We start from the raw sequence: 20,918 nt of genomic DNA on the forward strand, positions 1-20,918 counted from the left end.
AACTGGGCAACATGTCACTATTTAATGACTGCGATTTTCACTGGAAATATATCAAGTTTATCCTTGGATTAGTCCAGTGGGAGGAGCAAAGCTCTGGTTTTTGCTGTTATCTCATGTCCCCCTTTCCCTCCCTGCTATAAGCTGTGAACGAAGAATCACAGAGTGCTCAAAGTAGCCCTCACCACTCGTAAAACGAACGACTCACTCAGTAATGCAACGAATCACTCAGCAGATCAGAGTATTCCTCTCCACAGCTGAAAACAGTTGACTTACACAGTGATTCAAATGACCCAAAAACCAAAATCTCTTTGGTGACTCATATCAGCACAAGTCCCGAAAAAGAAGTTAGTTTCCCCTAACTTTTTGCGACTGGCCAAAGCAGGATCTCAGAGAAAAACCCCTTTTTTGTAGTTTTTGTTTTGATCCCAAAGAGCCAACACTGGTCCCATTCATGACTTCTCTCAGATCCAAACAGGAGTCCGGCAGAGGGTTGGGCGGCTCCGGAACCATGAATCGGACTTGTTCTATCCAATAATCCAAACCAGCTAAATGCAGGTCATCTATTTCATCTTGTTGTCCATTTGCGGTCTTTCAAAACTTGGCTGGCTGTCAATTCTTTGAGCTCCGCCTATTCGATGGGGGCTTTGCAGGCTGACTGACTTTGTTTGAAACCCACAAGTGTGTTTGTATTTTGATAAAAAAATTTAAAAAAAAAATCTTTCCTGTCAAAAGTGACACCTCCGCCATAGACGCTGTGTGTGCAGCTAGTGCACTGGAGGCGTTTGCTAACATGCTAACACGCTAACATACACAGACACGCTGCATTCGTGTAGCATGAAATTGAACATTTCTCTCTTTCCAGAGAGTGGACCTGAACGCCCCACCACCTGCCAACCCCGACCTCGGCCCATAATAAACTTTAGTGGCTTGCAAAGCGGACTTCCCCTTGCCCATGGCTGCAGGCATGGCCGCGCACGCCTTGCCGACGACAATAAAATCAGCGTTTAATTGATTCATTTATGCACGCCGGTCTGACTTTACCCCCCACAGAGATAGGGGTTTGGGTAGGGAGGTTTATTGAGATCCTGAACGCAACCTTGACGGCACGAGATAAGTGTTAAACCGCGCCTGAGGGTGATGGATAACAAAAACGCAGGTGGGGATTATAAATAAACTATCATGAGAAACAATACTTTACTGAATTTTAAAACAAATCCTCAGTTCATCGGCAAACAAAATAATAAAGAAAATAAAATTCCTTCCTAATAGAGCACTCTAACAGCAATTTGTTACAATTGAATGCTCCTTTTTTAAACTCACACACCGGCAATTTCAAAAGAAAAACAATCATGTGACTGTCACCTCCCCCGCCCCCCCCTACATAATAACAATCTTTAGTTGTTGTTTTTTTTAACTGAAATGAAACAATGGTGTTTTATTTTGGAAGTAAATGATTGTTTTTAATAAAAACACAGAAAGTTAATAACCTTGGGCCTGTTGCATTGGTGTTTTAGAGGAAATGTGTGCACCAAGTGGCAGCTTGCGGTACTCTACCGAGTGCACGTTGAGATTCATCAAATTGGAAATAATAAAAAAATCAAATCAGGTGGTGTGTGCATACACATACACAAACACACGAGTATTTATCATCCATATAAATAAATAAATAAATATATATATATGTTAATTCCATCTCATTTTGTTTTTTATATCAATTTTAATTAAGTCTATCTGTATCTGTGCATGCGTGTGTGTGCGGATGTTTGTGTGTGTGTGTGTGTGTCTATAATCATAACTGCGTTGTATGAAGGAGTGACAAATGCAGGGTTTGTTTAACCTTCAAGTGTGAAAGTTACAAAGCTTCTTTAAAAAAACTTCTAGGCATAACATTAGTCTCTTCGTTAGCGTGAGTGTGAGAAATCAGCAGTTTCAATCAAACAGTGTTGCATCTAATCTGCGTCTGACACCCCCTCATCCTACCTGAGAAGCACAATATTATCAGATTGGCATCATACAATTTCCTCCACTACGTAAAGCCTTACGGTCAAATTCAACGAGTGGCTCGTTTCCCACGGTGACCGCAGACATGGCCAGGCAGGCGCGACAGAGACCAGAAGGTCACGAGGAGGTCTGAGTAGTAAGTGAAGTATGCTGGGCTGAGCTATTTTAGATCAGTCTTTTGCTAATCTTAACATCAAACCTGTTTGATATTATCGTAAGTCTTGTGGTTTTGTAACACCACCGACAACCAATAGATTAGCTCCAACTAAACCAGAAACAGGAGACCTGCTAGACAAACAATCACCGGAGCGGCTTTGGCAGCAGAGACGGTATTTATCGGTGGTTTGGACGAACGAGAACGGCGAAAGGACGTCCTGATGTGGAGTGTGGAGTATCCAGAAAGAGGGGCGGATGGTGGATGGTCAACTCTCCGAAATGTGGAGAATGAAAAGTGATGGAGAAAACATGGCATGGTGGGAAAAAAAAAACTGGTGGAAGAATGTGGTTGTAAAGAGTGAACCTGTAAGATTCACAGTCTGGGACGAGGCGGTGACTTAATCCCGCCTTTTGATGTACGTTGATGATTATCCACCAACTTTTTCGAAGGCGTCTGATGAACGTCTGGCTTGAGACGGGTTCCACGTGGCAAAGTGTTTCTGAGTGACAATGAATAATAATAATTTAAAAAAAAAACAGCGGGGTGACTCATACCCTCCCCATCCTTGCTCAAGCCACTTTCTGTCCGAGCCGTGACTCAGGGCTGCCGGTAAATATCTGCATTCCAGCAGAGCGTCCTGCAGCGAGCTGCTGAGCCTGAGGGCCGTCTTCACGCCGCAAACGCTAACGTTACACATTAGATAAATTAGCAGCCGCGGGTTCCTGATAAGAACCCGAGAGAAGCTGAGCTCCGTGTCGAACATGACACCATGCCCTCGAAATTGTCTTCGCTGAGTTTTTCTTCTGCTTCTACTTCGTTTCCTCAGATTGATCAGAATCCGCCGGCCGTTCGTTGACCCCCCCCCCCCCCCCCCCCCCCCCAATGGCCTCATGACGGGAGTGACTCAGCAGCCGGTCGTCATGTGAGCATATAAGACAAACGCCGTCACACAAAGAGGCGAGAAAAAGGCTCGGGTGCACTGGACCTTTGTGGACAGTCGCGGTCCAGGATAAGGCCTTCCACCGTGTGACGCCGCAAGACCCTTTCGATACACAAACTAACACACACCATCGAAAGTCGGCTTGACAAACCAGTCATGCAAAATCATTTCCGATGCAAGGCACTCTGCTGCGATCACATCGATAATTCCCTCAGATTTAACCTGCATTTCAGGATGAAGAGGGGAAAAAAATGAAATTCAGAAGCATCAGTAGACACACACACATACTTCTACCTGTGTGTATGGAAGAGTGTGTGTATGAGTGTGTGTGGTTTAGTCTGCAGGATGACTTCCAATCTCTTGTAATGACCTTGGATTGAACCACTCTGAGTTTCAGGGGTAGCAGTGAATTCCAGTGGGGATAACACACACACACACACACACACACACACACACACACACACACACACACACACACATACACACATACACACACACACACATACATACACACACACGCACAGTCTCTCTACCGGGACAGTAGAGGGTTCGCTTCTGCAGTCAGTTAAAGTGCAGTCCGGAGTCGATGGGTCGACGTGCTCACAAAGAGAAAAGACATTGTCCTCCCGGAACAACGGGGACTTTGTAAGGCTCTGCAAAAATGCAGATTTGTATCCCGCTGAGTCCTCGACCGTAACCAAGACAACAAGTTCTGTCTGGGGTGGATTTAAAAAAAAAAAAAAGTGTATATATAATACAAAACACGGTGTTCGCAGGTTCGATCGTGTTTCCCAGGGGGGTGAAACAAGTGCCTGTTCTTGAGAAGAAAAGTTTGTATTTAAGTTTCTTTTTCTTTTCTTTTTTCAAATGCAGATTTGTAAAATCACTCACCTTTTCCAAGTTGTGATTCTCCGAGTCGGTATCACGACAGGAAGTTGCGTTGTTGCTTTGCTTTTAGCGGGGGTTGAAATTAATCCGCACGGTTGCAAAAGCGGATAGCGGATAACATTTCTCGCCGATGGGAGGAAAATAACGCAGCTCACACCAGCAACTCCGAGGAAAACCCACTGTCAAGTTAAAGAAAATCAGAACACAATTTCCGCTTTGTGCCTTCAAAATAAAATAACAGTCACTTTATTAACCCTATGTAGTTTTATTTTGAAAGATACGCACGCTTAATTTCCATAGAGTATCTAGCTAAAAACGGGCAATTGATGCTGCGAAAAAAATTGCAAAAACTTCCGTGTGGTGGTCATGTGACCGGTTAAAGCCTGAATAACTAACCAATACGAGTAGCGGCGCCCGAGCAAACCAGGTCAGGTTCCCACGCAAATGTCAGTCTGGTTTAAGGTCACCAGTTCAACGTTTTTGAAAGAAAACTTTCAGATGCATCGCTTAAATACTTGGTAGTACCGGTATGGTTTGGGTTAGATTTCATTAATGATTAAAATGGCAAGAGGAAGCACTGCGTTAAAAACCTCGTTTTGCATAGGAACCCCCGAGCGCATCATGTCTGCGAAACTTCGATTGCTGATGTGGCGTTCAGATCCGCTTTTTTCAAGCCGGCGGTCGAGCCTACAGTGGCGGACAGTCGCCACAAGAAGGCGCTCGTACACCGGGTTTGGGTGACCATGGGAAATACCTGGCAGGGCCTCTAAATTGTTGCAAAAAATAGTATCCATCTAGTATCTGTACATGAGCTTTTTAAAGTTTGAATTGATTATTTTAAGCTGGAGTGCGCCGACAAAATGACCCAGACAGTGAGAGAGAGATATTTTCACCAGGACCGTAGTAAAGCACACCACCACCTTGGTGATTCTGAGAAGCTGAAAAAAAAACAGTTGCTTCTGGTGCCGGTCGTGTCGCAGGGTTCAAGGATAGAACAAGTAGACGTGGAATTTACAACCCGCCCTGAACGAGGGTCTGAAAAGCTGAGCTGATGGATCCGGCGGTGTTCTTCATCCTGCCGTCGACCTGAGGCGGGAGAGGAGGAAGACGAGGCCACATTGGTAAAGGATGGAGGAGACAGACGTTCATGACCTTTGACCTGAGGGGTGAGATGATGATGAATTGCAGATACAGCGAGGAGAGAAGTGTAGGAGATCTGGAATAAAAAGGGAGGTGGAGAAAAAAGGAGTGATCGTGGGGGAGAAGAAGGATGGATGGACAGGGAGTGTGAGAGGCGGCGGGCAGTGATGAGTCATCACCCAGCGATCGGGCCGGGTTGCTGTGGGGGTGGCGGGTGACACATATGCAGAAACACACACACACACACACACACACAGAGGGATGCTGGCCATCATGCTTCTTTCAGTCTCCGCCTACTGTGTAGGCGGGTGGAATACAATGCAGGGATGCCACTGGGACACACAGTTCTCACTCCCTTTATCTCTCTCCCTCTCACACACACACACACACACACACACACACACACACACACACACACACACATACACACACACACACAATGATGATGATGGGAGGCCTCATTAACTCGGGAGGTTGGATGGATGTGGAAGGGCAGAGGGGAGGCTGCGGGAGGAAGCTGCTGCAGAGCTGAGCCTCTCACGTGCACACGCGCTCTCCTTCCGTCTTCATCCATACTTTATTAGGTGGTGTGCGCACACACACACACACACACACATATGCACGCAGAGGCGGGTGGAGAGGAAACGATAGCCGATGTAACATGCAGGCTTCCTGAGCCACCAGACCAAGGTAGCTTCTGAAGCCCTCAGATTTGTTTCAATGCAACGGCAGTTTGTGTGTATGTGTGTGTGGGAGGGGTTCCACTGAATACACGCACTAAACACACACTTCCTCTAATCCCAAGGTGAGAACACGGGGCACGCAAAAACACGGCTATAAGTCACTTCCTCTGTGACATGCAAGCTTTCATTTGTCTTATGTCTCTGTTGCCATGCCGACAGATTGGGGGTGGGTCAGTTTGTGGGGGGGTCCTAATTCTGATCTAGGCCATTGCATGCACGCACACACACACACACACAGGTTACACTTACACCAAAAAGCTCAAGGGTGCAATAACCAGAGTGACATGGAATCGATATGTGGTACATCAAGGTGATTTTTTTTTTTTTTAATCATGGCGCGTGTGACGTTGAGTGTGTGTGTGTGCTTGTGTGTGTGTGAGAGAGAGAGAGAGAGAGAGAATTACAGCAATTCAGCCACTTAATGAGGTCAGTGTTTCCTCGCTCGTATAACCTGGCGCAAAAAAGCACAAGTCTGCAGAGAGGAAGAAAAAATAAAACAGTTTGAAAACCACCGTAGGAATCTGCGTTTAATTTCTTTTCTTTTTTTTAATTCTACATACATTCGTAAATCTCTCAAGTAGAGGAACAGATAGGACATATGAGAAAAACCTGTAGATTTCTATTTTTATGAGGACGGCGTCCATTTTGGACTATTACAATGAGGACCGCCCGCCGTCTCTACACCTGGATGATCTTGCGACCGCTTACTAAGAGGAGCATGAAGTTCAGCATTGCGGCAGAAACCCCCCGAAAAAAAACAACCCTAATTATAACAATAACAATTTATCCTTTATTAATCCCTCGTAAGTAAATTCATTCTCTGCAATTAACCCATCATGGATGAACCATGAGCAGTAGGCTGCCGTCCACCAGCGCCAGGGAAGCAGTTGGGGGTTCAGTGTCTTACTCAACAACACTTCGACACACTAGGAGGTGCCAGGAATTAAACCAGGAATGTTCGTTTCTAAAGACGACTGCGCTGCTTCCTGTGCGCCCCCAAAATATACCCCAAGCGATTATTTTAAATTGCTTAACATAAAAGCTGAGACCAAAACCAAAGTCATCAATGAGAAACTGAAAGTCTGCTTTTTTTTCTTTGTACTTGCACACCCCCTTTTGCAGCGGGGGGGCTTCTGGGGGGCCACACGCATACAACCACATGGTCCTCACAACTATAGAAAGAGTGTATATGTTGAGGGAGAGGTCTGTTTTAAGATGTCCAGCTGCCGTCTGCATACCTGCATATTTATCATGTGCTTCGGAAAAGATGTCGGAACACAAATATCGAGCGATGCAGAGAGAGACAGAAAAAAAAAAGCGAGGATGAAGTCTTGATGAGGTTTGCATAGGACGCGCGTGACAAATCGCATCCTGGTTGGTTTTTGGGCCGAGGGGTTCGCGCTGCTCAGACATCTAGATGGAGATGTAAGTGAAAGTGTAGCATCGATAATTGTCTGCATAGGCCCTCGGTTGGAAACCGATGCTTTTCCTGCAACAAAAAAAAAAAAAAAAAAGCCAAAAAAAGAAAAAACACACACATACAGCTACTTCTTTTGGGGCAACAATGATTATTAGTTGTAAAAATTCCGCAGATTAAAACGAGTGGATGTGCGGGGAGTTCATCCAGTTTACCACGTACTGCGTGTGTGTGTGTGTGTGTGTATCTTTTCATGTATTATGTATGTATGGCGCTGCATGGGTCACACATGGGTGAGTGCATGTGTGCATGAATGCGTGCATACAACTTGCCTGTCGGCACATCTGGGATACAATTTCCAGCGTGTGCATACATATATACACACACACACACACACACACACACACACACACACACACACACACAGTTACATACTGAATTACATACATATATATAAATGTGACTGTAGATGTCTGTCAGGCATGCGTGTATCCCTGCATTACTATGTCTGTGTATGTGTGTGTGAGTGCATAATGGTGTGTGTGCTTGAGCTAGTCGCTGTCCTCCCTCTCGTGGGCCTCAGCCAGGGAGCTCTCGTCGATGTTCTCCAGGCTCTCGGCGTGCTGGATGCTGAGTTCGGACAGCGGGATGCTGGGTAATGTAGTCTGTTCGGGGTAGAGCCAAGGCTTGAGCCCGAGATTGTGTCGCTGTTTCCACTCCAAATACTTCAAACAGGCTTTGTTGATCTTCTTCATTGCCTATTGAGAACCAAAACATAAACTGTTAGTTTGATACTGATATCTATTTATGCAGCATTATACTACAATATATACATCTGATGTTGTGCCATCGCTTGCACATGGTAGTTCCTTCACTAAATCAGCAAAAGTTAAGCCTTCTTGCATCTGAAAACGCTAACGCTATCTCCAGCTTGCTGTCGTCCATTAATCCAAACTAACAATCGCTTTTCTACTTCTCCTAAGATTTGAGACCTTTCCTTCACTAACGTAGTCGCCCCTTTAGCCACATTAGCCATCTTTAGTGCATCTTTGTTCTTCAGGATTGTACAGACGGTTGGCGAGATCTGAAACACCGACACCACTCTCAAGGTTAGCTATTATTTCCTTTTTCAGATAGACTGTAATTCACAACTTCTCTTTAACACCACTAGCCCAAGCACTTTTTACTATTTTGGGAGCCATAATGAGGGTTTGCTTATTGAAAAAAAGCACAAAAAAGGCATTGCAACAAGAGAACACAACGATGGACGATGTAAACAACACACAGTAGCGCGCGCGACTACTACAACTCCACATAGTGGCAAGCCTTGAGTTCTTTGGTTAGCGTGTTCATACGTTGAGGCTTGTTCGCAGCTTGATTCATAATTTAATGGAAAGCTCTATCTGTAGTACGATCTGTTCGTGTGAGCCAATGCTGTACTGTATATATGTATATAAAATGTGATGAAATCATGTTTCTCCATCGCCATCCCGCCCTGTACACTATTTTCAAAATCCCGTCGCACTGCGACATCCCTTACGCCGAGAATGCACGATCCCTGATCGCGACAGTGCGGTTTCGCGCAAGGAAGGAATTGTTAAAAACAATTCATCGTCTCAGCACACAGTGTTTTGCATCAACGACCAAATGCAAAGGTCATGTGAGTAGACAGATTTTTAAGAACAGAAAGGACGTCGCGCATGTGATCTTGATAAGCCACGCATGACCTTTAAGCGCGGCAGCGGTGGATTAACACGTATAACAAAACACACGCCCTTCCACAATCCCTGTTAATCTGTAAGTGACTTACGCGAGGGGCAAGGAAATGGGAAGACTTGTTGACAACCCACTTGGGTAATGAACCTGTGGAGAGAGAGAAAGAGAGTGAGTCAGCCTGATGGATAAAGGAAAGAGAGAGACGCTTACGAGACAATAAAACAGGAAGGGGTGGAGGAGGGATCTGAGTTTGGGTTTCTTCAACTCGTCTCGCAAACGCACGCTACAACACACGAGGCGTGCATGGCAGCGAGCAGTCCAATGAAAGCAAAGGAGGATTAATAAACGGGGGGCCGAGGGTGAAAGACAGAGTGAGAGGTGCGCGCGCGCGCGCACACACACACACACACACACACACACACACACACACACACACACACATACACACATACACACGCAGGCAAAAGAAAGCTTGTCCTTCATATGGTTGCTATAGCAATGCATTTTTTGACAGTCAGGTGATGCAGATGGTTTTTGTGTGTGAGTGTGTGTATGACACTCACCTCGTGGATCTACCTGGGCCATGTAGGTGAGGACACACTGGCCGGACCCCTGGCTCTGGACCATGTAGCCAGTCTGGATGGACACGGCTCTCACCATGTCCTTCTTTGGAGGGTATTTCTGTAAACACAAGCGCACACGCACACACGCACACACACAAAGAACAACATGAAATGTATTTGGTTCTTTAAAGCCCCTGAAGACGAAGGTCCTCCTCGGCCGGTGTGACAGCCTTCACCAGAGGAGACCCTTCAGGGAGATGCATGTGTGTGTCATGTCTTTTTTCTTCCATCCCTTTCTTGCCGGCCATCAATCAGATTTCGTCTCGCTGCAGAAAGGTCTGACCCTTCCGGCAGAGGGACGCTCCACACCAAGCGGTGAGCAACGCGGTTATAAAAAGGCTGAAGCTGGGTCGACAGGCCGCCGCTGGGCCCTTTGACGTGGACCTTTCTCACAGAATGATCTTTCTGCAGTTCCGTAAAAGACCCTGCCTTTTACGGTTCCAGAGGACCTCATAGGTGCTTGCTGATTGGTGGAACTCATAAGCCACGCCCATTACCCGATACTTCTTGATGTGCGCCATCATTTAAAACCATCCTGGTCACTGGTCAGATGTCTTCTTACAACAAAATAGACAAGAGCAGCGACAAATCTGAAGGTCTTCTGGGCTGCTACACCTCACAGGCAGCTTCCACCTCCAGGTTGTCCGTGTCGTCTTCCTCTTCTTCTTTTCGGTTTGTTTTTGAGCATGGTGCTGAAGGTGCACAGCAGCCCCTACCATTGTCCCTCACTGCCTGTGGGAAGATTCACTAGGAAGAGGCTACTTCCTGGAACCAAATTCAAGCCTGAAAGTTCTCTCTGTCTGAAAGTGGCAGTTACCAGTAAAGCTGGTTGAGGAGACTAATTACAACGGAAGCGTTTCACGGGGAGCGGCGTCACTCCACTGGGCCACTTAATCGAAACGAGACCCTCAGCTTCCTGCTTTTCAGCTGAGGTGCCTTCATTTCAAACCGACAGCGTTACACTTCCATTTGATTTACAGCCAAAACTTACTTTTATTTGAGCAAGGGCTATAACAGCGAAGCACAAGCTCGGTACATGCATGTTTGCAGTGGAGGGGAAATAAAATAATAACCCGTCACTCATTCGTTTTTGTTTAACAAAGGTGTTTTCCCTCCGCCTGTCGAAGCCATCTCCGGGAGCTCCTGCTTACGAAAACGCAAATTTTTACTCTTTCAGACAACGAAAACCCTATGCAAGCAGTCACACAGGAGTGCTCTCTGTCTTTCAAACACACTCACAGACACACACACTCTATCTGAATCGCAGCTTTCCTTTGACGGAGGAATGCGGAAGGCGAGGAGGAAGTCAACAGAGAGCAGTCACATGGGCGGCCTTATCCGTCTGTAAATAAGCGAGGGGGCAAAAAGAAGAGAGAGAAAACCATGGGGGTTGGGGGGCAGAAGATGTACAGTGTGTGTGTGTGTGTGTGTGTGTGTGTGTGTGCGTGAATCTGGAAGGACTAGGATAGACCATTAGCTTGTGCAGGAAATCTGCTTTCAACGTGTGGCGGTCTCGTTTCAATTTCACGCCGCACACTCATCGGCCCTGCGAATTCCACGGGTTCCCATAAAGTGCGATTCCCCCCCCGACTCCCGGCCTGTACACTACAGACAATCTAATTAACAAGCGGACAGTGAACATCACACGCCGTGCACACACGAACACGAGGATCTCCTGAGCATAAAAAAGTATCCTTAATTCCTGGGCACACACACACACAGACACACTCCTTCCATTACAGTGAAGACGGATTACTTTGCACGTTGGCTCGCGCACACGAGCAGCCATTTTCAAAACGCTCGCGTTAGCATTTCGCTGCACCTTTGAGCGACCACGTGGTGTTCCAGCGGTCTGAATAAGCCAGGCCCCAGCTGAACACTTCTCTATGTGTGTGTGTGTGTTTGTGCGTGTGCGCTCACCGCGTGCTTGACAGAGTAGTTCATGATGATGTAGTCTTTCCCAATGGGCAGCCAGGAGCGGAGGGTGATGACGTCACGGTTCCGGAGAGGCTTCGGGCATTTCCCTGATCAGAAAGAAAACCAGAGGAGTGATGAGGGCGGCTGGCGCGGCGTGGACGAGATTGCATTCACCTGCATACGTGCTTTCACATACACGAGTAGTAACCCACGTCTGCGTTGACAGTGAGTTTCCCGATGTCGAAGGTCTCGATGACGTTGGTGTCCCACTTCTTCCTGTACTCGATGTCATGGAGGACGTCGTACATGGTCTCGGCGGACACGTCTTTGCACACCATGCGGCACTTTTGGGGGAGACAGGGAGATGGCTCAGGTGGACAGCTAGCAAGGCACCGCTGACGTCGCTCATACGTTATCTCAGACCGGGAGGTTGTGAAAGCAAACCCTGCGGTGACGTCACCGCAGGCATGCAAACAAACAGGACAATTCAATGGAGATTGATTAGCTTCATCCGTGAGTTTGTTTTGTCGCTGGAAATATTATCTGCATACTGGCTGATAGAAACCTATCGGAGGGTGAGTCATGCTGTCATCAGTATCTATCGGGGGGGGGGTTTGACCTAGACCAGTCAGCTGTCAATCACACCCTCTCATCACACAATTCAGGATCTTCAATGAACCTGAAATGCAGATGGGAGATGGAGAACATGCAGAGCCCAGGCAGGAACCGGGGGGAATATGTGAGTGAGATGAGAGTGCTGTCTGCCGCACCAGCGGAAATATGCCATGAAATATTTAAACGGACCTATAGAGCAGGGAAATTTATTATATATCTGCTATTGCTGGTCTGTGAATGAATACATATCTATATTTAAATATATTTACCCCGTCCGGTCCAATGCGATTTTATTTACACAGTGCTTCTAATAGCAAGCAAATGTTGTAAAATATACTGCTCAAAAAAATAAAGGGAACACTTGAACAACACAATCTAACTCCAAGTCAATCACACTTCTGTGAAATCATAGCGTTCACTCAGGAAGCAAAACAGATTCATTTTAACTTGTTTTAAGGACATTACATCAAAGTTGGATCAGCCTGGAGTTTGTTTTTACACTTTAATTTTGAGTGTGATTCCTAATCAGACCTCCATGGGTTGATAAAATTGATTTCCATTGATCATTTTTGTGTGATTTTGTTGTCAGTACATTCAACTGTGTAAAGAGCAAAGTATTTCATAAGAATATTTGATTCATTTAGATCTAGGATGTGTTTTTTAAGTGTTCCCTTTATTTTTTTGAGCAGTGTATAATGGCAGCAAATGCTTAACGCCTCTGACCCTTTACAGATGGCTGCCATAAATCACAGGAGGGATAAAAAAAAAAAATTTATAAAGCATGGCAAGACGCTTAACACAATCACGATGATTTCCAGTGTGAGTCCGCCACAGGATGGAGGAGGGGTTATCAATCCTGCATGTTTGCACAGGTGGGTCTTTACTTTTCTTTTCACTCACAGGCCAGCCGCAACGCTCTTTATTAGCGACAAGAGTTCTTGGGTCGCGGCCCGTTTGCCGACTCACCAAATCCCTACACAACTCGACAAGAACCTGCTTGTTCCAGGTGACGGCGTCGATACGCTCCGTCATTCATTCAGGATGCTGCATATTCAGCACATCGGAGAGGGCTGGGCGGGATTCAAGCTGGACCAGATCACCTGCCAATCACAGGGTTGCACACAGAAACTGTCTTAACTCCGTCCGTGGAGGATGTGCAGACCACACGGACGGAGAAACAGACCAGGAGCCTTCACCCTGCGAGCGCAGAGTGCTGACCAATGGAATTCCACAGATCTAATAAGCCTCAGAAGAACCCTCGTGTAATCAGATGGGGTCAGACAGGAGTAACGGGCTTGCTTTATGGATGGGGGGGTAAATATAGCCAAGGTATATACCAAGGTGCATAACCTCCTCCCTTCCCTCCCTGTGTGAGGCCGTTACTGTAGCTACGAGCACCAGCGGGGAATAAGACATAATAACAAAACACAGGACGCACAACCCACTCCATCCAGAAGGTTTAAAAAGGCAGAATATTTATCTGCATTACATAACTAGTGAGATATTTAAAATTTAATATAGTGAGAAACGACTGGCACGTTGACACAGAACTGATAGATAACCTTTGTGATGGAAATAAAGGGAGCTGATTGGAGGAGAGACGGGGAGAGGGCGGAGCCGTATGCTAGATGCAAGTGTGCACAAAGAAAAAAAAAAGGGAACACCAACCAAACAAACAAACAGGAAGTAAATTTACAACATTTAACACAAGAGCTTGGATTTTCAAAATAAAACACAAAGTCGCAGGAAGACAAGAGAAGAGTTAGGAAATGGTTGGATGTGATTGACAGGTGGAATTCAAAATTTAAATGAAAATTGAATTAAAAAAAGAATTAAATTTGAAAGAAATGAGTTGAGACAGAAAACTACAGAAGTTCCAGGAAGAATCCATCGCGGACTTGAAACGTACCTGAAAACATGTCATTTGAGCTGCCAATGAGATAAAGAGAAAAAAAAAAAAAAAAAAAAAAAAAAAAAAAATCACCCATTTTCCGCTCAAATCCAGTCACGGCGCAGAAATCCGATTGGCCGCATTACAAATATACTCTGGGAAAATATGACTCATGATATGACTTTGCCCCCCCAACTTCTCCTCCTCCCTTCATGTTGTTTCCCCAGCCTGGGTGTAATGACTAAGCAGTGGAGGAAAGTAAATTAGCACATTAAGTTAATTAGAGGGCGGCATGGCTCAGACAAAACAGCGACAGCCAGAAACCCCGCAGAACACGGCACTCCCCTCCCTGGGAGGAGATATAACGTTAGAGGTGGAAAGAACATTCATACTGGTCAATCGGGTGAAATGGCACCCAAATAATAATCAAACCCGGACTGGATTTCCATTCTAGGGTCCATGTTGAGGTGTGAGTGTGCTGCTAGGCTAACAGGATAAGCCTCTGCAGAAATATCACCAGCAGGTGATTCTTCGCCTCTCGAGTCCTTCCTAGGCCAGACGAGACCCCGCGTTACTTCCTGTCTGGTCACGCACCTCATTCAGATTCCCTTCCTGCAGGAAACATCAATATCAGACATCTCTCTGCAGACTGGCCTCCTTCCACCGGCCTTTCACAGACCTCCTCCACCAGACAGCTCAAGACAGACACTCAGGAAATTGGAAATCATTTTGTGTCGTTAAACACGCGCGCCTTTTATAGCGTTGTCTGGAGACACTTGCACACTCCTGGCCACCATGTTGGATCCAACAAGCACGACAAGTATGACCTCATTTCAAAGCCTGACCTCGCCACTGTGCGGTGTATCAGTCCAGAACACACACCGACATCGCCCTGGTCAAAAGGTCAAACCAACGTGGGGTCACGTGACCCACGTCTTTAACCTCAATGCCTTGACAAAAACATGCCGCCATCTTTTATTCATTAAATTTCCTGCACGCCGCTCCAGAATCTTTAACTTTTAACCCTCTCACACTCAATGGCTTTAACAGCCAACACACATGTTGTCACTGAAGCAGGCTAAGACACACACACGCAGCCATGTTACAGTGACCTCAGGATGGCGGTTAAACCCTGGTGCATTGTGGTTGTTGTAGGAGACTCGAGCCTCCATCACATAGCTGGACTTAAACGCTTACGTGTGATAAATAATTACATTCAGCTGATGCTGTACGGCCTCCATCACAGATTAGCAATATCTACCAAGCTGCATGTGTGTGTGTGATTAGGACTTTATTTCAGAAAGGAGCATAATAGAGTCGTTGTGTCTGGGAAATTGGAGTCGGAAGGAGGCCAAGAGAAAAGCTGAAAAAGAAGAAGCCGGGCCGAAAGAATGCCAGGGACCAGATATGTGTCTGTGTGTGTGTGTGTGTTCGTGCACACTAACTGAGCGAAGTCGGTGGATGAAAATGTGAGAATCACATTTCAAACAAAGATACACATGCTAAATGTGTGTTTTTAGTCTTTCTTGAATCCAGGAAATGCAGCTGGCTCCTGCGAAGCCCCACCTGACCCCGAGCAAATCCAGCTGCCCGAGGACGAGTGGATCTAAGATCTATCTCGACGTCGCCGGCGTCCCACCAGTCAGCTGCTCACAACCCGCTCCTTGGCTTTACCCAGAAAACACCGCAGGAAGACATAACGCCAAAAAGGCTGCATGTGTGACTCATCATCGGGCTTCCCCTCTTTGTCAGCGGGGGCGAAGGCAAAGCTGGGAGCCTCCAGGATTTGTATGAGAGTGTGTGTGTAAGGAAGGAGGAACAGGCTGGAATAGCACTGTCAAAAAGTAAACAAACCCACCCGCCTACCCACACACACACACACATACACACACAAACACACACACACAACCCTGTTGTGATGAGGATCAAGGAACTTTGATGATTTCAGTTAGGATCTGTTTGTCAGAGCATCAGTGATCAGTGACTGCCCCTAATACACACACACACACGCACGCACGCACGCACGCACGCACGCACACACACACACACAATTCCACTCCCTCAGAGTTCTATAGGAGGCAGAGGAACCAAAAAAGCGTGGGACGTGTCTCGATGGCCATGTTCGACGTGCATCAGTGGAGGAGCAGGCTCTTATTCTGTCTATAAATAGAGGAGCTGTATCTGTGCCATCTCTGTGTGCCCGCATCCCTATCAACACAAAACACACACCTATATCATCACACACACACATGCATGGACGCACTCAGTGGGGAAAATAAACTTGAGATCCAGAGGAATGGCGTCCCTCTTTTCACGTCTGGGTTATTTTTCCAACAGGTGTCGTTTTTCAAGCGACAACTCATTCAAAGTCTGTGTGTGTGTGTGTGTGTGTGTGTGCTAGCACTTCCTGCTCAGCGGTTTGAGGCGGCAGCAATGGCGGGGGACGACGACACCTGCCGGGTTTCAAAAACAAAACACACACACACACACACACACTTTATTCAATTTTCCACATTATCCAAGAAAGTGCAGGCATTTTGCAGGAAGTGCTGCAGGACATGACTCGAGCAGAATCCACCTCATTCACTGCAGCGACACAGCCCCGAGAATCATCAATCATCAATTGATGTTGGTTATTACTACGCTGGCGACCATTTAGCTGCAACTCCTAATGAATAAATAAGTAATCCCCATCCTTTTAACAGAATCATGACAGGACTTGAGCAAGAAACGCATAACTTAAGCCTCACACCTGCTTTTATGTCGAATACCGCCCGTGGCAATTCAGTGGCGACGCATTCGCGACAACTATACCGGGACTTCATATCGGCATTGACACTTGTGATTGAGGTCTCGCTGAATTTGACAAACGGTCGCTGATGCAGCACCCTATTGCTCTGCAGGCTCCTGCAGATATGAATAGGGGCAGTTTTTACGCTATCAGCAAATATGGCGATACACTCCAGTTTGAGTCAACTATCCATGCATGTGGTTGTGTGGAGGAGGAGGAAGAGGAAGGGGAAGAGGAGGCTACGCCATAACCAGAGTAGTGCATGAATAAATCTATATATATCCTAGTAAAGCAGATTAAAAGATAAAGGCTGAATATAAAGCAAGAACCTCTCTCACAGGTGCTAGGATAAATGGAACAGGGGGATGGTGGGGTGGAGAGGTGGCTGGGAAAGCCCTCTGCTGTTTCAGCCCCCTCCTCCACAAACCCACCCACTCCCTGCCCCTGCAGCATGAAGGCACCACCTGTATGCACATAGACACACACACACACACACACACACACACACACAAGGACGCAAACGTCCGTTTATTCAACAAAGTAAACACCTGACGGTTTGCTCAGCGTCCTCACACCCGGACACGCCGGTGAGCCAGCAGGAAATGCACGTCCAATGCATGTGTGTCTGTGGTGGGTAGGGGGAGGGCTGTTTGTACAACTTGTAGTTTAAGGGGAAGAAGTGTGATGCAGCTAAAAGTCATATCTACACACACATATATATATATTTGAAGAGTAGGTGGCGGTTACATTACCGCCACCCCTTCACCCTGCACCTCCTCAGAGGTCAACAACCCTTTTTCTCCCTGGACAAACACCTCGGCACCTATCTATGTACAACTCAAGTGGATTTAAATGAATACACACATATATATATATATACTCAAAGTATTTCAAAGTCATACATTTAAAAAAAAATACTTGCAGGTAATGTGGTGTGCGTCACGCAGCAGAAACAGAGCTTCATTGACGCCGGTTAGCGCACAAAAAAAAGAGCTAATCAGGAAGCCGTGCAGTGACTGAACAGGCCTCCGGGATAGCATGACGCACTCTCCAGTACCTGTTTGCTCCACGCACAGGAAGAGGGACAGACACCGGCGTGCGTCTACGTTAATTATTTAATTATTTTTAGGAATTTAACCTTTCCTGAAATCTCTGTGCAGCTACAGCGGTGGGAATCATTGCTTTCTTGCGAGTTTCTCCAAAACGGCGCATGGAGGGTTTGTGCTGCCGGATGACAGTCAGATGTACTTTCCAGACATGGGATACAGATGGAGATGGACGGGGAGGTCTGGGGAGGTCCACCTCTATCATTTCTGTTGCACAGTAGCATTGCTAGATTATTGGTGGCTGTGGAGGTTCTCAGTCATCCAGGTCATGGTGAATTCGTGTTGAATTCTTGTCTTGGCAACTGAACTCGAATATCTTCACTTGAAGATGTTTCAACCCTCATCCGAGAGGATTCTTCAGTTCTGATTCTTGGTATATCAGTAGCGGCTGTCTGTGCAAAGGCTAACTGGGTAGTTACCCACTGTCTCGCCTGTCCTATCACCAATGCAAAACCATAAAACTTTAACATCTCATTTGGGCACCGGTGCAAAACTCAACCCCCAGACAAGGAAGATGAGGGCCAAAAAACAGAACTCGAGCTTGCACGTCTCAAAGCGGAACGTCTCAGAAGAGAAAGTGTCGGTGGTGAACGTTAGAAATGGATGGGTTTGATCTCTCTGATAGTTCCCAGGCAACATTGCCTCCACCCCCCCAGCCCAGCCCCCCCCCGGGGGCAAACACTCGCACCAAGGACAAACTGCCATGACAGCCATTTGATGAGATAATGGTGTTTGTTCATGACGTCCTTTCACATGCTCGTCACATCATTCTAATCAAACAACCATCCAGGCTTTCTTTGCTTTATTGATCCCCGCGACGCTATCCTTTTACCTGAATAAAAACAATGAATGTTCATTGAAAAGAAACATAAAAAGTTCTCCACTGTCCTGTTTTTCATGTCCCTCCGGGGTGGGAATGCCTCTGGGCCCGTGTTACGTGGGGCCTTGGGACGTCCGCCCATCTCCGCCCAATGCCCAAAATAGTTCCTACAAACAAGTTTCACCTGCCTAGACGCTCACGCTTCTACAAGGAAACATTCATGCAGAAACAAAAAAGCTGCGTGGGACCTCCTGACTCCAGGAGCCATGGTCAAAAATAAGCAGCTAGCCCATAATAATGCTAATTAGAAGGTGCCTTCCATTGATGTGCTGCACAAACAAGCTGCAGGTTCAGTGTGTTGCAGATAGCTGCGCGTGTGGTTGGACCATGCAGCAGCAGCAAACACACACACACACACACACACACACACACACACACACACACACACACACACACACACACACACACACACACACACACACACACATTTGGCCTCACCTTGATCTTGTGCACAGACTTGCCCTCCTCCAGCGCCTGGGTCAATACCGTGATGCCCCCCTTGCTGTAGGTCACGCTCCAGCCCTCCTCGGACAGGCACTCCGCCTTGAAGCCGGCGAACGCCTGGTCGTCCGGGATAGTCACAGTCCGCTCGGACATGCCTGTGGGGGGGGGTCCGGGGGTGGAGGTCCGGGGGTTAGACCCTTCCTCTGTTTAAAAGACTCAATAATTCGATGAAGCTTCTGTTTATCGGGAGGTTATCGCGTCTTGTGATCCGTGCGTGTGCCCGCGTACGAGGTAGAATTGAAAGAAACAACAAAACCCCCGCAATGGAGACCCCCCGCCCCCCTCCTCCTCTACTTCCGGTAACCAATCAAACGGCGCGCGGGTCAGGTAAGGCACGTGAGGCGGGTGGACGCTCCGGTTCGTGTGCGACTGTGCTTCACGCGAGGACCATATGTTTCCGTTTCCGGTCGCGTGCTCGCTGGCTCGGTCCTCTTCCTCCTCACCGGTGCTTCTCTGCTCTTCCTCCGGGCTTCACAGGAGTTTGCGGCAGCTCTCCATCCCCGCTGTGACCGGCGGAGGAAGGGATGCGGTGAGAAAAAGGAGGAGGAGGAGGAAGAGGAGGAGGAGGAGGAGGAGGAGGAGAGATCTGACACGGCAGGCAGAGACGCAGCGCCGACTTCAATGGAAACGCCTCTACGTGATGCCTTTAGGTGCTTAACGGAAACCCCGCAGTCTTCTTCCCCTCTCCTGTGTGTGTGTGTGTGTGTGTGTGTGTGTGTGTGTGTGTGTGTGTGTGTGTGTGTGTGTGTGTGTGTGTGTGTGTGTGTGTGTGTGTGTCGTACCTGTGGCTCCCCTCAAAGGAGGGGAAGTAGCAGGTGTTTGTGTGTCCTCGCTGATTTTGTCGTCATGGTAGCAACAAGACACACACCCACACACACAAAACACAGGTGCGGAAGGAGAACCCTTGGCGGGAGGGCCCCCCTCCCGGCAAAAAAAAAGTTTTTTTTTAGCCAGCGTTAAGCTTGAAATAAAACACCGTTGTTCCATTTACGCTGACTTTTATATGAATTTAGTGAAACATTCATGATGTGTGTGTGATATTTTACCTTTTATTTTGTTATGGGACTTTGTGGGGGGTGTAGTGACATCTGGTGGCCGCGATGGGAAAAGTAGCCCCTCCGATCACCTCAAATTCGATCAGACACAACCAAACTGTGGGATCAAAAGTACCACATTCGTTCGGGGGAATGGACTTGTGTGGAGCACACTGGCAAAGACAGCCGCAGGTTTTCCAAGTAGAACCCATGTAGGACATCAAGTATAAGAAAATGTACTGAACTGAAACTGGAAAGTCTGGCTACTAACCCCTGAACAAACTGGAATTTACCAAAACACCTTATCGGAGTGCCTGGACACACCTGAATGCCAGTCAGGGGAGCGCCCTGGATGCATTTGGCTCATGTGCACAACTTCTTTGGTGTATGAGGACTATATTCCTTCCATAACAAGTCATGTCAACTATTTGTTTTGGGGTTGTGCGCTGTTTCTGCTCTACATCTGCATGAAAACAGCAGGGGTCCCCTCATTCTTCTCTGAACGCGTCCTCACAAACCCTCATCCACCACTACCACGCCAGAATTACGGTGCAC

General features: G+C 47.1%; 2 protein-coding genes across 6 annotated transcripts in view; both read right to left on the reverse strand.

Annotated features, from left to right (window-relative positions):
- The window catches only part of arap1 (ArfGAP with RhoGAP domain, ankyrin repeat and PH domain 1), a 31,724-nt gene extending 27,594 nt beyond the window's left edge, over window positions 1–4,130 (reverse strand). For all 4 annotated transcript variants that reach the window (XM_086143583.1, XM_086143584.1, XM_086143580.1 and 1 more), the window contains exon 1: window positions 3,990–4,130. The gene's annotated coding sequence lies outside the window, so the exon portion shown is untranslated. The remainder of the gene's footprint in view (window positions 1–3,989) is intronic.
- Window positions 4,131–6,378: 2,248 nt separating this feature from the next.
- Window positions 6,379–20,128, reverse strand: stard10 (StAR related lipid transfer domain containing 10). Of its 2 annotated transcripts, none has more exons than XM_086143589.1 (7): window positions 20,112–20,128; window positions 19,264–19,424; window positions 11,739–11,886; window positions 11,546–11,649; window positions 9,566–9,683; window positions 9,097–9,149; window positions 6,379–8,044 (listed from the first exon to the last, which is right to left on the reverse strand). In XM_086143589.1, the coding sequence occupies exons 2-7, from the start codon at window positions 19,420–19,422 to the stop codon at window positions 7,838–7,840; spliced, it is 789 nt and encodes a 262-aa protein (XP_085999715.1). In that variant the 5' UTR covers window positions 19,423–19,424; window positions 20,112–20,128; the 3' UTR covers window positions 6,379–7,837. The 2 variants fall into 2 exon arrangements, with proteins under 2 accessions (XP_085999715.1, XP_085999714.1); XM_086143588.1 differs by lacking the exon at window positions 20,112–20,128 and adding an exon at window positions 19,773–19,832.
- Between the last annotated feature and the right edge of the window lie 790 nt (window positions 20,129–20,918).

This window comes from Fistularia commersonii, chromosome 3, assembly GCF_037954325.1.
Source record: "Fistularia commersonii isolate RoL2024-O1a breed Wild chromosome 3, RoL_Fcom_v1.0, whole genome shotgun sequence".
NCBI lineage: Eukaryota > Metazoa > Chordata > Actinopteri > Syngnathiformes > Fistulariidae > Fistularia > Fistularia commersonii.

What these genes read in the sequence shown, in the direction of transcription:
- stard10 (XM_086143589.1), bottom strand. Translation starts at nt 19,422, where the DNA reads ATGTCCGAGCGGACTGTGACTATCCCGGACGACCAGGCGTTCGCCGGC. An exon ending in AGACGTGGGTTACTACTCGT is followed by an intron (nt 11,650 to 11,738) that starts GTATGTGAAAGC and finishes CTTTCTGATCAG; the next exon opens with GGAAATGCCCGAAGCCTCTC. An exon ending in ACTACTCTGTCAAGCACGCG is followed by an intron (nt 9,684 to 11,545) that starts GTGAGCGCACAC and finishes TTGTGTTTACAG; the next exon opens with AAATACCCTCCAAAGAAGGA.